Source organism: Pollachius pollachius (assembly GCF_949987615.1).
Source record: "Pollachius pollachius genome assembly, chromosome: 15".
Lineage (NCBI taxonomy): Eukaryota > Metazoa > Chordata > Actinopteri > Gadiformes > Gadidae > Pollachius > Pollachius pollachius.
Window position 1 is genome coordinate 4,238,792 of NC_136948.1, and position 17,500 is coordinate 4,256,291.

Consider the following 17,500-nt stretch of genomic DNA (forward strand, 5'->3'; position numbering starts at 1 on the left):
AAGTGTCTGTCTGTGACGTTTGCGTGTCTGTGTGTGTGTGTGTGTGTGTGTGTGTGTGTGTGTTACTGTATGTAAGTGTGTTTGGGGGTGTCTGTCTGTGATGTTTGCGTGTCTGTGTGTGTGTGTGTGTGTGTGTGTGTGTGTGTGCGTGCGTGCGTGTGTGTGTGTGTGTGTGCCTGAGTTAGTGTGGTAGCTTTGATCATCGCAGCACCCGGGCCAGGCCCACAGCACCCTGTGACAAATAAGGTAAACTAGGGTGGGGAGAGAGAGAGTGAGAGGGGAGGGGACGGGAGGGTGGGAAAGGGGGAGGGTGGAGGGGGAGAACACCTGCCTGGCTGAAGAGGTACTAGCATGGTAAAGGAAGCCATGCTCTCTGGAAGGCTTGGTGGAGATTTCTCTTAGATAACCTCACACAGATCCAGGAAGGTCGATAAACGATAGTGGATTCATTGCTGTCAATGTTTTAGCCCTTCAGAGAGAGGATCTACCTAAATAGTATTGTCTGTGTCATTGTTTTAATGCACTGTCAAGTGCTAGAGATTGAACGAATAGAAGGAATTATTATTATATCTGGTAGATAACTTATTGATCAGATAACAGAGGATAGCAGCTACTCTGCTGCCCTGGGCCGGCCTGCAAATTTGAATCGATTCGATGCCAAGTATACTCAAACTTTCCAACTGCAATGTTTACATTTAACAATTTGCATATGGGTTACCACCAGCGTGCATGAACAAATCTTCAATTGAAACCATGTTTAACATTATTTTTCCTTTGCTTAATTATTCGCTATGTAAACGTTGGTTCCACCTGCCAATAAACCTCTAAAATGGTATACACCTGGTATAAAATCTGTTTTAAGGTCAAAACGACACACTCTGAGCCTATGTAGGCTTGTCCTGAGGGAGGGACTTTTCAGTTTGAACAAACTTCTGATCAATCTGTCTGAGTGTGTGTGTGTGTGTGTGTGTGTGTGTGTGTGTGTGTGTGTGTGTGTGTCCATTAATGGAGTGAGAGAGGGAGAGTCGTTTATGGAACAAGATAGAGAGAGCGAGTTAGATAGAGAGAGAGCGAGAGAGACAGAGACAGAGACAGAGACAGAGAGAGAGAGAGAGAGAGAGAACTGAACGCGAAACTCAAGCACATTCAGTCCCATCACCCAGCTAGCGTTTAACACCAAGATGCCCACTCAGTGTGTAATGCCCATTGTGGGTTCATTTCCACTTTGCTTTAAGCCTTTAATTAGCGTCCAGGCGAGCCGAGAGCAGCATGGCTCCTGCCTGCCAGACGATGCATTGTGTCCCCCGCTAGGTATCGAGCATCTGCATCTGAAAACCAACAACCACACAAAAGTCCCCCCACTGCCCCTCCGAGCCGGGAGGAGGTCAGTGTTAGTCCAGCTGCTCCAGAGGGGGTCCCTGAGGAGGCTTAGAAACACAGGAACCATCTCGTATACCCAAGGTAAACACACCCGACCGGCGGCCCCGCCAAACACATGCTAACCGCAGACGAAACCCCACTTTCTCCCAAAAACAGGGCCCACACCCCTCCTACGCACTTATTTTGTGTTGTATGTCACTTCATGTACACACTTATCGAATGTTTTGTACATTCTGACACTTAATGTACACACTTATTGTATGTTGTACGTCCTTGCACTTGAAAAATAGTGCTAAGCATTGTGTAGCATCTTATCCTAGCTATCTTTGTTGTACACACGGAATGGGTTAACCTAGTGATTTTTAGTGCTTGGCACTTGTTACTACGAACATCCTTATTGCACCAACAGCGATATATTGTTGCTTTCTCCTGACAAATGTACATGTAAGTCGCTGGCGATAAATGCGTCTGCAAAATGCACTAGATGTAAATGTAAGCGCACACTTAATAGTATGACGTAAGAGGGGGACCGGTGGGTGTTACGCTAGCGTTGTTGCTGGGTCTGATGACAAAATGTCGCAGCTCAACCAGTGGATCTTCTTGCTCCCTACTCACATGGATCTGAAACCCCTGCGTCTCCTGGGATAAAAGGAAGTTCTAAAGTTGGTCAGTGGTAGTTGGACCACCACTTGTACATGCGCACCAATGTGTGTGTTTGAGTGGAGTGTTTGAAGAGCACAATCACTGTATTACAATATGTGACTTTGTCAAATGTGGATGCTTATCCCCTTTATAGCACGGGCATATTTTTATCTCTTTGGGAGACGCCTGTGATATCTTTATCTTAACCGATTAAATGTACAATTTTATACAAAACTTGGGACTGCGTTAGGTCATTTACTCTACGTTGCCGTGTTTACCCCCAAACAGAGCACAATGCGTGGGGAGAACAGGCTGTAGTCCAATAAAAGACAGTCCTTCGGGAGAAAAGCTCATCGGAATGCAAACAAGCGCACAAGGCATTTCCAAGAAGAGCAGCACAGTGGGAGAACCCCGCTGCAGTTCAAACCCTTGGCAGCGGTTTCACCGTGCGGGTTGGGAGGAGTTCCAGTGCAGCGTGACTCCTGATTGGTCAGGTTTTCACGGCACGTGCCAGAGTCTCGCGCTCGCTTCTTCTAACGTCAAACGACATGTGTTCAGCAGTAGCTCCGCCCACCTCCTCCTCCGCGCAGCCGAGAGGAGAGGAATGCGTGCGCGTGAGAACATGATTACGTGGAACGGCACGTGTTGGCGTCGCACCAGGCCCCGGGAACATTTGAAAAACAGGACGCGCCGTGTTCGCACGGGAGGCGGAGAGGAAACTGCTCCCGCTGTGCTTAAAGTGACATACTAGGAAGAAAATATCCAGTGACTCATTGATATAATATATAAGGAAGTCATGTTCTGGTGGAGAGGAAGTGAACTTAGTGAAGTGCTTTCAAAGAGCTGAGCGGTTTGAAACGAGAATTACGATTCAGCATTTAATTTCCTGAAAATCACCCTTGCACAATAATTAAAAAGCATATTAGGCCAGCGAGTGTAAAAAAACATCAGGGACACGAAATAAAAGACCGTGGATCTTTAATGGGCACCAGAACACCAACACGTCACAGGGAGGCGGGGGACGCGACCTCAAAACACCAACGCGGCAGCCAGACAGTGTTGCCAGATTGGGCGGAATATCTGGCCCAATCTGGCAACACGGCTGTCAGAGCAGAACAAGGTCACATTCAGAGACCAACTCATTGCTTGCCGACCCGCAGCATTTGAAACAAAAAAAGATGATAAAATTATTACAAAGGTCAGGTAGCTTAGCTGGCTTTGGTTTTTTAAAAGGAGATGGCGGCCTTTCAAAAGGGTCGCAATGGACCAGAAGTTCTGCATCAATCCCAAGTTCTGCATCCATTCCTCCTCCGGACATCCGGTGGAACAATGGAGTCATTGTTTTCAATTTAGCATTGTGGCGGTAGACAAAGTCCATGGTGTTTAAATTAAGTGCTTAAATAGGAGGGAAAATGTACAATTAAAATAAAACTATTAAAAGACTGAACTACGATATCTCTGCAATTTTAGTTTGGTAAAGAAATGGAAGGGGTGTGGGTGGCAGTGTTGGTTTGAAATTGGGGGTGGTGGGGGGGGTAGAATGGCTGTGTTGGTCTGAAATGGCTGATTCTAGTGATCTTGGCAGTGATTGTACCACCAGTAGGTCCCTGTGGTTAGAGAAATATATATATCTATAAAACACCTCACCTTAAAAAAAATAATAAACTACACACATACACACACATGGTACCTGAGGAACTCCTCTAGGGTTCGAGGGTCAAATCCTCAGGGTGTACCCCTCATTTTTACGTACAAATCGAAAAAATATCTAATCTTGCTATAGTTTAGCAACTTTTGGCGCGAAAACCCAAAAAGTGGCAGTTGGATTGGTGGAGGCCGGCCGTGGGAGGAGTTAGTGGTAGCTGACGTCGCGGCGGCAGTGGCTCATAGCTTCTTGAGGCGGCTGTAGAGCTCCCTCTTGCTGCGCTCGCCGGCCCAGGTGCGGCTACGCAGGCGGAAGCGTCGCAGGTCGTCCTTGAAGTCCTCGTGGTGCATGGGCCGGTAGGCTTGGGGCTCGCACTGCTCCTGTACGAAGGGGGGGGGGGGGTCGAAGGTCAGACTGGGGCGTGGCACTCTTGTCGAACCCCGTCGCTCGAGGGCTACCGACTCACTAGCAAGCGCTGACGTGCTAACTTAAGGTGGTTATGGTTAGACGTCGACGATATGGGGTTTACGGACCCATTGCGTCCTTGCGGACCCTCCTTCCGTCCTCCAGCAGCAAGGGCTGTGATTGGTCCGCTCACTAAACCCCGACGTAAAACCGCCGCAGAACCAAGACAGGTTCACGTCTGTGTCGAGTCAACGTCCAACCATAACTGCCTTTAGCCATAATGCCGGTTCACAAGAGGCTACCAGGTGCTGGTGGCTAACGAACGCCTATACATCCATGCTACCATGCCAACTAGGTGAGCCCCGTTTACATCACAACCGCAGCAGTGTTTAAGCGTGACCTTCGTCCATCCCTCCCTGACGCGGCGTTTCCCCCGGGGCAACCGCTACACCGATAAAGTTTGACACATCAAACCTCCAGTCGAACCGTCAAAGTGATGGCTAGCGTTTGGACCCGAAATGTCGACCAGGCGGCCCCGTGTTGGTTCCGAACGCTGGCCAGCGTTCGGAACCAACACGGGGTCGCCTGGTCGACATTTCGACCACGGGGCCTCAATCGCCGACGCCCCTGGGTGAGGCAGCGGGGGACCCACCTGGTGGTGGGGGAAGAACTCCTTGTAGCCGCCCTTGAGGATGTAGAGCTCGGGGTAGTGCAGCTTGGGGTACTCGTTGAGCGAGCGGTCGCGCTCCCGCACGAAGCGGCACATGCGGGGCCCGCGCTCCGAGGAGAACTCGCAGTGGAACACCACCAGCACGCGGCGCTCCGCGGAGAGGGACGCCAGGGGCACGCGCAGCAGGAAGTCCTCCACCTGCTCCTCCTGGTGGAGGTTCAGCGCTCCCTGGAGGGGCGGAGGAGAAGAAGGAGGAGGAGGTTAGGAAAAAGCGCCCGGAATGGGCTCGGGTCGTTCCGAATTTAACGCCCCTGGCGATAAAAAATAAAAAAATAAAATCGGCGGTCGAGTTTGATGTTTTTTTTTTAAACACCGATCGCCAGGGGCCGTAGCCACGGATTAGAAATGAGTGAGGTCCCGAAGTTTCCCCTTTAAAATGGACCTTATTTGCCGCATTTCTGGACGTGCTAATTTCATATTATGGTGTCACCTGCAAACACAACCCAAGCTATACACTGCACAAACTCATATATAAATAAATTATATTTTGTGCACTCATTTATTTAATCCTCACAAATAATCCATTATTTGTGAGCATTAATTGGGCTGAAGGAGTTCAGTGCTTAAGTGCTTGGTTCTTTGAACAAGGCCTAAAACCAGGTCGCTTTTATACACACTTTTTACCAGGCCACGTTCTGTTCTAATCCGACATTACTGGAATGTTCTCAGCCCCCTTAGTCATCCCCTGCTCAATGACTAACTGTACACAGCGCAGCCCGGACAAGTCCATGTCCGTTTAAACCACTCCCCCCAAAGGGAAACCGGTTCGGCGAGTCCTAACCAGGCATGGCGACGAGACATTGCGGCTTCACGGACGACCCACGCACCTTGATGTGGCCGCCCTCAAACTCGTACGGGTAGCGGCAGTCGATGACGATCAGATGCTCCACCAGCTCGCTAAACTGGCCGTTCATCGCCAACGCCATCTGAGGACCCGAGAAAGGACAGGCGTTAGACACCCAAAAAATTCCATTCTATTAAAAAAAGAAAAAGGAAAAAAAGACGTGAGAGTTTTAGCGTTGACGGTGTGGACCACACTCTCACCGTTTCTGGGGTGATGTACTTCAGGTCCTGGTGTTTCCCATCAACGGTGGGCATGGCCAGGGCCTGAGCAGGACACAAGACACAGACCATAATAAGACTCAAACTCAAGCTACAAATGTACAGTAGTGTCATTTTGTCACGAAGGACAGAAACGGAAGGCCAGCATGAAGCAGTGCCCCGTAGGGCTGCTCACTTATGAAAAAAAATATATATATATCATAACGATTATTTTGGTCAATATAGAAATCACGATTATTCAAACAATTATTTTTGAGTTTAAATTAGTCAGCCCGTCTCTCCCAAAAAGCACTTTGTAACTGAGAACTTTGAAATTCCGCCTTCATAAAAAATACACAAAATTGTCGAAAAGAACATGTTCAAACCTAAATAATGTACAGATATGTATCCAGCTGTTAAAAAAATAAAAAATAAACTTCGGGATCAAAATTTGATTAGTCGCCCAGTGCCCCGACATTTGGAACAGTGGCAACAGTTGCTTAGTAACTAATTAACTCGCAACGGCTTCCTTGATTTTTAACAGAACCAAGTGCAACAGAGCCTTTATTAGCGGGCCAAGTCTGGTCGCCGGGGGCAACCGCTACAGTTGAGGCTCGGCGACCGTTGCACTAAGAAGATTTAAACGGGACATTCCCCCTGCTGCTTCTCCACCACCGAGTGGGTGGTGAAAGAGCCAGGAAGCACAGGATGACCACCAGAGGGATGCGTCTGTCTGGGTACCTTGGTGAAGTCTCCGATGAGGTCAGTGGAGGAATCCTGTTCGTCCAGAAGTCTCTTGATGTCCGAGGTCTGGCAGAAGGACTTGGACCTCTGGAGCAGTCCGGTCTGGAGGGGGGAGAGAGAACGTGAGCTGGGAGGCTGGGGTGAGGTCCTGCTGCTTCTACTACGAACTGCACTGGAAGACCGTGAATAATAAGTAGCTCTACAAAGTGGTGTGCGTCGATTTAGAATAAAGGCACCGGCGACTCAAATCTATAAAAATAAGACGACCATCTCAAATAACGAAAAACGAAATAACGTAGACGATTAAAAGATGCACAAAAAAAAAAAAGACACTTTAAACTAGTTCAAACATTTTGGAAAGCTAGGATCCAAATCAAAAAGGGGTGAGGTTTGATTCCCTCAGCCGTTTGGCTCCAGACCAGAGCAGACCGGTCCCTCACGTGGTGAGCAGAGGGGCGTTTCATGAGAATAGCAGAGGGGGGTGGGTCGTACCATGCGGGGCGACTCTGCGTCGGGCGTGGCCGCCAGGCTCCGCCTCCTCTTGACGCAGACGGGCGTGTTCTCGTCACGCGGACACTCGGAACGCTTCATGGGGAGGCGGGCCCCCGGGAGGCGGGCCCCCGAGTGGCGGGACACAGGGCTTGGCATGGAGGGGGAGCGGAACAGGCCGCGCGGCCGACAGCGAATCACAGGCTGCGGAATCAAAAAATACAAGAACGGTTCACATGTCTGTCCTGAAGTCCCGCCACAGCACAAAATGGTGGTTAACTAGTTATGGATTGGAAATATTCTAGGACTGTGCAATTGTTTGACCCGATATATGGGTCAAACGATCTCCAAACTAATAGAGTTGAAAAGATTATTATTATTTTTTTTTTTTTAAGTACATTGGTTTTTATTCATTAAATGTTTTATAGAAATTGCAGAACAGCCGGATACATATTTATACATTATTTTGTATTAGAACATTGTGTGTATTTAAGGGGATATTTCAAAGTTCTCAGTTAGTGTTTTTTTCTCAGTTCAAGTGTTTTTTGGCTGAGAAATGCTGAATAAATGCATCCTGTTTTCAAACTCAAAAATAATCGTGATTTCAATATTGACCAAAATAATAATGATGATTTTTTTCCCCAACCGACATCGTCCTTACCGAGTCGTCCTCCATTTTGTCAGCCACCAGCGGCGCCGTCAGCAGGCTGGCCATCCCGAGAGGCATGCCCGCGTCGCCCTGGAAACCAAAACGCAAAAGTCAGTCGGGGTCAGAGGTCAGCAGTGCGTAACCGTCCCGTTACAGCGCCGCGAGACGCCGACGTCGCGGGAACCCGGGTTCGAGCGCCTCCGACGCTCACCTCGGAGCTCTCGTCGTACACGTCCAGGAAGCCGTCGTCCTCCTCGTAGTCGTGGTCCCTGGGGGAGCCCGCCGTGGAGGTGCGGCGCACGAACACGGGGCTGGAGTCGTAGCCGGGGAACTCCAGGCGCTGGGGCGGGGTGGGGGAGAGCTGGGAGGAGACGCAGACCAGTTAAGGCACGTTTAGAAATGAAAGTCACAGGGTAGGTAGTCATCAGGTCTCGGTACCGCCCCGCGGTGTCCGGTCTTGACGCAGGGTCGCAGTACCAGGTCAAGGTATCGGGTCGCGGTACCAGGTCGCGGTACCAGGTCGCGGTACCAGCCCACGATAACCGCTCTTGATACCGGGTCACAATACCAGGTCGTAATGAAAGGGTCACTGTACCAGGGTCACTACCAGGTCGGGGTACCATGTCTCGGTACCAGGGTACCGTGTCTCGGTACCAGGGTACCGTGTCTCGGTACCAGGATACCGTGTCTCGGTACCAGGGTACCGTGTCTCGGTACCAGGGTACCTTGTCTCGGTACCAGGTCTCGGTACCAGGGTCAGGGTACCAGGTCGTGGAATAGGGTCAAGTTACCGGGTCGCGGTACCAGGGTGGGGTTACCAGGGTCGGGGGTTACCAGGGTCATGTGACGGCGGGGACTCACCATGAGTTCGGGGGCGGAGTTCGGGCGGCGAGCGAAGGCCTCCTTGAACTGGACGCCGTGGGAGGAGCGGGCACGGCAGCGGGACACCGGCTTGTTGGGCTTCTTGAACTCAAAGCCCTCCTGCTGGGGCGGGGGGGGGGAGAGACGACACACGCTGGGTTTGTCAACACGGCCGGGGAGACCAGGGCAGCCAGCGACGACAGACGCTGAATGCTGTCCTCACTGAGACGCTAGCCTGGAGCCTCCACTGAGCGAGGGTTTTAACCTCAGAGACCGGCTACTACTGCCAGTATAAACAATGCCGTCGTTACGGCAACGGATGACCAAAGTTCCGGAAGAATACGGAGAGCACAGAAGTTAAAAAAAAAATATAATAAATCAACTGCTTACGTCTAGCGGGATTGCCCGATATACGAAATAACTAAAATGGAAGGTTCAGCGATTTCACATTGAAAATCATTGGCCTAGCCCGTTTGAATTATTTGGTTAACGCCGCATGCTAACAGGGCAGGCTAACGTGGCGCGCTAACGCAGCAGGCTAATGCGTCAGGCTAACACGGAAGGCTAACCAGCAGGCTAACGTGGCAGGCTAGTGCCGCGTGCTAACACTGCATGCTAACCAGCAGGCTAACACGGTGTGCCAACGCGGCAGGCTAACCCACCTCTGGGATGTTCTCCTTCTCAGGGTGTCCGTCGCCGGGCGTCAGCGGGGCGAAGACCCCAAAGCGCTTCGGGTCGGGCGCCTGCCCCAGCAGCTCTGGGCTAAAGCTGAGGAACTGGATCTGGGAGGGGGGAGACAAAGAGGAGGGGGTGAGGGGAGAGACGGAGAGGAGGGGGTGAGAGGTGTCGGGGTCTCATGAACCTGGTGACATCCCACAACCTGGACCACCCGGGACCTGTTCCATGTTTGACCGCCGGATCAAAGCTTCTGTGTTCCAACCCCATTGTCCACAGGCTACCTGTAGGCCTCCCTAAACAGGACCCCCTACTTACATCGGACCCCCTCACTCCCCAAGCAGAACCCACGCCTCCCTAAACGCAAGACCTCCCCCTCCCTGCTCTGAAGCGGAGAGGCTGGAGCCACCAAATCACTTAAGATTAAAAAGGCTTTTCTGCAGGGACGGCCTAGAGGGCCAACGGTGTGAAAACTAAAACATTACCGTTATCTCTGGTGGGGAGCCCCTTAAATATCTGGTAGGTTATCTTACAGGTGCTATTGTGAGGGTTGTGGGGTCGATTCTACAGTCAGGGGATCTACTTACAGGCAACGACTGGATTCTGCGAATGGCCATCTTCCTGTGAGGGGGAGGGGAGAAGAGGGGGGGGGCAGGTTAGCATAGGATCAATAAACACCTTGGATCGGTGACCTCATTGATTCACCCCTCAGGGTGGCCGTGGCTCTGATCAATACGGGCCGATCACAACTAACGGTCAACGGCGCCGGGAGGGGAACAACGTACCCGTTGATGACGTTGCTGGACTTCTGGATGGCCCTTTCAAACCTGGAGGCAGAGGGGCAATTAAGGGGTCGTTAGGGTGCGGCCAATGGGCAGGCGGAAGAAACATTCAATCAATAAGAACACAAGACAAATCAATGAATAAGTAAAATAATAATAATAGATTTTTTTGAAAGGATTGCAGGGGCGGGGCTGGGGGGAAATGGGAAGGATGTGTGTTTTTCACGTCGTAAACGAATGAAACGAGGAACTAACCGACGCTGGGCAGACACCACGCCGGGGGGGGGGGGGGGGGGGGGGGGGGAGAGGAAGTGGGATTCAACACTGGTTGACCGGATCCCTTAACAAAGCGGGGCATGGGGGGGGGGGGGGGGGGGGGGGGGGGTCATTAAACAAGGTAGCAGTGCCCACCTGTATGCAAAACACCTCGCTGAAGTGTGTACCGAGTACGGGGGAGGGGGGTGGTGGGGGCTGTCGACCGGTCGACCATATGCCGACCGCTCTCTCCAGCTACCCCCCCTCGCCGTGAGCAGAGCCCTTTGTTCGGTGGTGGAGGAGGAGGAGGTGGTGGTGGTGGTGTGCTGGGGGCGCCTCATTCTATACAAGCCCCAAGCAGGGAGGGGGGGGCTGTTCTCAATTCTATAGCCCTGGCATAGAGCGAACTAAAGCAACACCCCCCCCCCCCCATACCCACAACGCCAAATGCACCATTGAAGAAAAACTCCCAGCACACAGAGAGAAGTGTGCCCAGCACCAACTCTTCAGCAGCCCAAGGAACAGCTGTAACAAGAGCTGCTAAGAGGGTTGGTGTGTGGGGCTCTGGAGGAACTTCAGACAGCTGACGGGGCAGATGTCTGCTACCAATCAGCTCAGATAAGACGGGGGAGTGAGCGAGAGGACACCCAAGATTACGCAGGCGAGGTGCCCCGTCAGCCCGGCCCGGACAGTAAAGTTTAAAAACACACTGATTTAAGATAATTGGAGACATAACGACCCTCCTGCCCCGGCAACGCATTACGATTGTATTGATCCGAGTGTCGAAAGTTATCTGCTAGATATAATTTTAAACGTATCCAATAAAAAAAAAAAAAATGTTTACGTCAGCAACAGAAGTCGACCAATCACATAGCGGCATTTACAGCCCGCTGTAAATCCTCCTCCATGTTGGACATAAGACACTCATTCAGATCAGATGATTGAAAATAGGCAGCAGAAATCCTCCACACACATCGCTATCATCCGCCGGAACTCATGACAGCCAACCGACACAGACACAAAGAAAGTTAATCACAGATATAGATGAATCTTAATCTGATGATCCCTGCCTAATCTTCTTATCAGAGATGAGCGACGCAGGCATTTTTTTTGCCAACGGTTGCAGCACCCAGTAATCCCAGTGAGTCAAGGAGAGGGGGGGAGACCCCTGGGTGCTAGATCCATGCTGGGGTTGCCCCGGAGAGCGGGAGTGGGGGTTAATTGGGGACAGACAATAGATGAGCACTGGTACTCACGTCTCCTCCATATCTAGGCCGTCCATGGGGCTTGGGGAGTCCATACAAAGACCTGCGGAGCAGATATGGAGATTTAGATAAAATAACCAAGAAATAGTAAAACTACCAGAGCAGAATATGTAATTTAGACGCTAATAAAAACGAGCCACCGTTGGTGTATCTAACACGTCCATGTAGTCAACCACCAAACACATGACCTCATGCGCTGGTGGTAGACCAGTGATCATGACAACAGTTCAATTAGCAACAGCGTGAAGGTGCTCATGGGAACCGGCGCTATGCGTGACCTATATCCGCTGACGGGAAACAATGCGGTCATTCTTTTCGCGGGAGCTCACCGGCGTCAGAGGAGACGTCAGAGGCGAAAGAGGGGACCTTCATCAGGGGTCCGGGTCTGTCCCTCTTCGGCGTGTCACAAAAGCTGGAACACAAACAAACACAACTCCTGGATCAGTGACACCGAAACAACACTCACGGCGCTTTATCGATTGGTTAACACATCGATGAATAAGACGCGTCTGCGTTTCTGATAGAGAGACGCACGTAATGCTATGCCATGGATTGTTCATTTCGCTTTCTCATAAGGTTAAATAAGGCTATTCTTTCTCACCCGCCAAGCCCGCCTAGATGATCCATAGTGAAGGCCAGGTTGGTGACGGGGGAGAGGACGGCGGTGGAGGGGCTGAAGAAGAGGTTCTTGGTGCAGGTCTTTGTGTTCTGGTCGCTCATGGTGGCGAACCCGGGCAGGCGGTCGGGCCTGCGGTTCACCGGGGAACCGACCGGACTCGTGTTGAGGTCCGAATCCATTTCTAGGGCTGTTGGTCGAATCCCGTGGATGCTGTAAGCGCGGTCGGGAAACAATACGGGCTTTGTCGGTACAGGGGGATGCGAGGTGGTCCAGACCTCAGGTCGACCCGGAAGACGAGCTCAAAAGATCATCCGAGCCCCAGAATACCACCCGAAACGTCGACGCGATGTTCTGTTCTGAGTCGACCCCCTCCGTGCGGTCTGAGCCCTGCTTTTAGGCTTTCTTACTACAAATCCCGCATCGCTGTATGTGTTTGTGTCGGAGAGCTGAGCGACAGCGGTCCGACTGGTTGACAGGGTCCGTGTATGTGGGACAGAAAACTAGACCGCGGCCTGGGCGGATTGTATTTTTGTTCAAAATAGCAGCTAAGCGGCGCCAATCCTCTGGCCAATGGGCGACGTCCTTACGTCGAGCTGTCCAATCATAGCCGCGGGCTCTCCGCTTGTTGTTCTTCTCCGGATGAAGAAGGGCGGGGCGGACGTGACGAAGGTACCACTGGGCGTCAGTAATCTTTATTCTGTTTTACTTTCATACTTTTATAATCGTTACAGTGTGAATTCGTTCCAATCTGTGTTCATGTTATTAAGCATATACATAAAAAAATAACCGTCTACCAAATAATTAAATAATTCTGAAACATCTTAAGTCATATCAAGTGAATATTTGCATACTTAAACGGATACAATACTTAAATACGTGCAACAGTTAAAATTTATTGAGATTTGTGTTTACAATAGTGCAACCTGCAACATTTCTTGTAACTGTCATTCAAATGAAATCTTTAAGTCATAAGATGAAGGTTTATAATGTCAGTGCAAGGGATTTTTCCACACTAGGCGTATGACCCCATTACAAGCAGGCCATTTTTATATTCCAAATAATACATCTTTGGAAGTAAAAAACGGACAAGTTGAGAGTATACAATGTTTCCCCTTTCTTAGTTTTTGCTGTTCCCTACAAACCCATGAGCAGCACATTGTAGCCAGGGGTCACGGCAACCCTTCTTCCTCCCCCATCAACCGACTCACACAAAAGGGGGGGGGAAACCTTTAACCGGAGAGTAGAATGGAAGCAAAACATTTAAGAGACATTTAACGCCATGACTCCTCTCCCTCTCTTCCTCCATTTTGCTGTGTTGACCTCCCAAGTGAACAAATGAACTGGATGCAAGGAGCAGAAAATGGTGGTGCGCTGCCCAGTATGGTAGACGAATACAGTTGTATAGTGCAGTCCAGTATCAACTTTCTTTCTCAGCAGATGTACCTACCTATCTTATAATCGGTTTATCCAGAACCAGAATATGCTGAGTAAACACAGAAGCTCTGTTGGCCTATTGATGGCTTTAGTAAAAGTAAAAGTATTCTAGTAGGCGACAAAGTCCCAGACCGCATCCTAGTGAATGGAAATCAAACATGCATTAGGAAGAGATCGTAAAATGTTTTATACATGCTACTTTGAACAGTTAAATTAACAGTTGACCTTAACTACACCAACATGTATAACCACACAACTACACACCTTAACTACACAAACATGTGTACTTAACTACACCAACATGTGTAACCACACAACTGCACACCTTAACCACACAAACATGTGTAGTTAACTACACAAACATGGGCAGTGAAGGTGAAACTTTCCTTTTTCTATTGTGAAACCGTAGTGCTTGGCTAGCCAGCCCACAAGTGGTTAGCTCCCAAGCTAAACTGCACTATTGTCCACAAACACTCTTACACAAAGGCTCACGATAGGTCACTGTGTCATCACATTGGTGCATCTTGAAACCTGCCGTAGTCAAATCCCAGCTTGTCCCCGCAGAGAGAGCGCGTTTGTATAGACGGATGGATAATTACAGGCCGAGGGGCCGGCGTCTAACGGGTTGGACCAGCCGGCCCTGGCTGGGCGTTGGAAGATCATCCTTCTTCCTCAACACGCTTCAGGGTTGTCACAGACATGTTGCTCTCCCTCTACTGCTGTAAACCTCCAGAAATGCAAAGGGCAGGATATGCATTATAACACAAGCCGGTTAAACTCATCATTACTGAAATATCCACTTGGATTTGCAACGCAAAGGCTATTTTTGACATGCACACATGCTTGCACGCACACACAGACACACACACACACACACACACAAACACACACACACACAAATTTCACTCAAAAAGGCTAGTGAAAACTCAGTAAGAAAGGAAAGATATATACTATTTTAAAGAAATTATACAAAATATCTAAGTGTTAATGAATTGCAAAATTATCTAATAGTTTAAGTTGAATAATACAATTTAATCATATCCATACTCTCTTCTAGTCTCTAATAAAGGTTCTGTTTTGCAGAATAGTGTTATATGTTTTAAAGGACACTGTTGTCATGTGTAATATCCATAATAGTATAAATGTTTTAGATGTTTAACTGGCGGTTTAATCCCTTCTTCGGTCACGTGAACTGGAATGCTAGTGGAAAACTGACGTGGTCATTTGCAGAAGATTTCACACACACATTCCCTTAAAGAACGATTTAGGTTCGGCACATGAACCTAGTATGAATGTAGAGCTGGTTTAAAGATCATCAACCAATCAATGGGTCATTCTAGATTTCACAATATTCTTCATTATCAATACGATATAAGATAAGACGGAGAAGACACAACAATAATCATGATCAGTGGTAAAAGGCGACTCCAGGTCATATGTTCTTCCACAATGGGAAGGAAAAATGCAAATGTCCTTGTTAGATAACCCTGGTCGGGAGTGGAGCCGTTAGCTTATCTAAGCGCTAGCATTAGGCGACAAAGGGCACAGGGCTTCCGGTTGGCTGCAGGGCTTTGGTAAGCCCTGCTGCCCCCACGCAGGCCAGGGTGTGAACCAACCCGCGCCATAGAGTCTCAGACCTGCCCTGTGATTGGTCGCTCTTTGTTGGCTGGAGGTATCTCCGAGGGATCGGCACAACAGAGGCAAATGTTCCTTAATGAACTCTCTGGTGAGATCGGGTCCCCCCCCCGCCTGAATGGGGACATGAATACGACGGGGGGGGGGGGGGGGGGGGGAGGATCCAGCCTGGGACAAGTTCCCCCTGCACCGACACCCCCCTGTCTGCGTTCCTCCACCCTCCAGCTCCTCCACCCCTCAGTCGAGAACACACATGCCGAAACACTTTCCACACAGAACATGCATGATGTGCTTAATATATATCATATATATATATATATATACATATCATGCAAAACATGCATGACAATGCATGTATATGGACGTACGGAGCCAGAGGAGAAAAGGGGGAAAAAGTTATCTGGACACGTCACACACACACACCACCACACGCGCACACACACACACACACAGTCAGGTGCACACACTCAAACACATGGTCATGCACACACACACACACACACACACACACACACACACAGCTTGACACTCAAACACTCACACACACACAAACACTGCCATGCAAGCAAGCACACACATATACACAGACTAACACACAATCAAACACAAACGTAGCCAGGCGCACAGACTCACACACACAAACAAATACACAGCAAGGCGCACAGACTCACACACACCCAAACACCCTCCCCTCCACACACACACACACACACACACACACACACACCTAGTAACTTGTTGACATCTCAAGTAGTCAAAGCTCTTGTACGTAACCACACTCACATGCCTCTGTTTCCCCCCACACATAGAACACACCCAAACTCAAACACACATGTGCACACACACACACACTCCCTCAGCCTGGGTGTGTGGGTCCCACCAGCAAGCAACTCTCAGCCTGACCTACTGAACCGGATGGGAGGCAGGTGTGTGCACAATGTGAACGTGTGTTGCACACGATCACAAGGAGGGCTATGGGACGCGGTGGCATTCAGGGGAACTGTCAAATATTGTACCTTCAACAGAGTGTGTGTACTTCAGGAATCCAATATAAATAAATGAATAAAAGTGTTTTTTTTTACTTTTGTAATCTCGGGACCCACAAGACTATTTTAGGTGTATGGGCTGAAAACTTTGAGCACACCGAATTCAGAGGCGCTGAGAGGTAAGTGAGTGTTCTGTGTGATATCGGGCCGTGATGCACAACCTACAACTGTCTATCGCATCCCATTTGGGGCGCCAACCCATTAGTTTAGGAAAATACTTATCACATCCAATATGGCTGGTCATATAGTATATTATCAACAGTTCACCATTCATCACCATGGCTGGTCATATAGTATATTATCAACCGTTCATCACCATTCATTCATGATTCCTCCGGACTGATAGATGGGTACTTTATTTGTCCTGGGGGGACATTTAGGGTGTGCATATGTATGCCCATTCACACATACATGTAAATGAGTATGTGTGTCTGTGTGTGTGTGTGTGTGTGTGTGTGTGTGTGTGTGTGTGTGTGTGTGTCTGTGTGTGTGTGTGTGTGTGTGTGTGTGTGTGTGTGTGTGTGTGTGTGTGTGTGTGTGTGTGTGTGTGTGTGTGACACAATGGGCTGGAGGGCTGTAAAAGGTTCACAACTCATCAATATAAAAGAAGGTGTGGAAGGAGAGAGAGGTGGCGGTCAGCAGCCTCCACCGCTGACAACGACTGGAGCAGAGAGGGATGGCTCACCCCGGCCCTCAGCATTTGCATTTGTCTTATCTCGAAAACGTGTTGAGGCTCCGTGATTTACATTGGCACCGGTGCAACGGCACTGATCGGCGCTTGGTCGGGGCTAGCTTAAGGCTCCGTTATGGTTCCACGTCGACGCAACGCAACGACCACGCAGACACTTCGACGCAGAAGTTAACCTGTTTTCGTTCTGCGTCGGGTTTAAGTGAGCGGACCAATCACAGACCTTGATGCTCGTTCGTCAGGCAACGTCAGGCCCTTGCAGTGGACGCAAGGAGGGTCCGCAAGGACGTAACGGGTCCGTAAACCCCCTTGCGTTGCGTCGACGTGGAACCATAACTAAGCCTTTAGCGCTGAGCTATCACCTGCAGGCCCACAGACTGGACAAATGGGGGGGGGGGGGGGGGGGGGTTGCATTCAGGAGGTGAGGAAGGCAGGAGAGGTGAGTTTAGAAGGGTGGGGAGGGTGAGAGAGGAGGGTAAAGGGAAGCTAGGAAGGAGGCGGGAGGTGAAGTTAGG

At 49.8% G+C, this 17,500-nt stretch overlaps 1 protein-coding gene across 2 annotated transcripts; it reads right to left on the reverse strand.

Moving 5' to 3' along the window:
• Positions 1-3,118: 3,118 nt before the first annotated feature.
• cdc25b (cell division cycle 25B) lies at positions 3,119-12,680 on the reverse strand. 2 transcript variants are annotated; one of them, XM_079752648.1, is made up of 15 exons: positions 12,165-12,680; positions 11,893-11,975; positions 11,555-11,606; positions 10,047-10,088; positions 9,849-9,882; positions 9,249-9,368; positions 8,587-8,706; positions 7,937-8,086; positions 7,738-7,815; positions 7,080-7,280; positions 6,585-6,689; positions 5,847-5,909; positions 5,630-5,728; positions 4,725-4,970; positions 3,119-4,047 (listed from the first exon to the last, which is right to left on the reverse strand). In XM_079752648.1, exons 1-15 carry the CDS (start codon positions 12,359-12,361, stop codon positions 3,907-3,909), a joined length of 1,731 nt encoding a protein of 576 aa, XP_079608774.1. In that variant the 5' UTR covers positions 12,362-12,680; the 3' UTR covers positions 3,119-3,906. The 2 variants fall into 2 exon arrangements, with proteins under 2 accessions (XP_079608774.1, XP_079608773.1); XM_079752647.1 differs by having other exon boundaries at positions 8,587-8,709.
• Between the last annotated feature and the right edge of the window lie 4,820 nt (positions 12,681-17,500).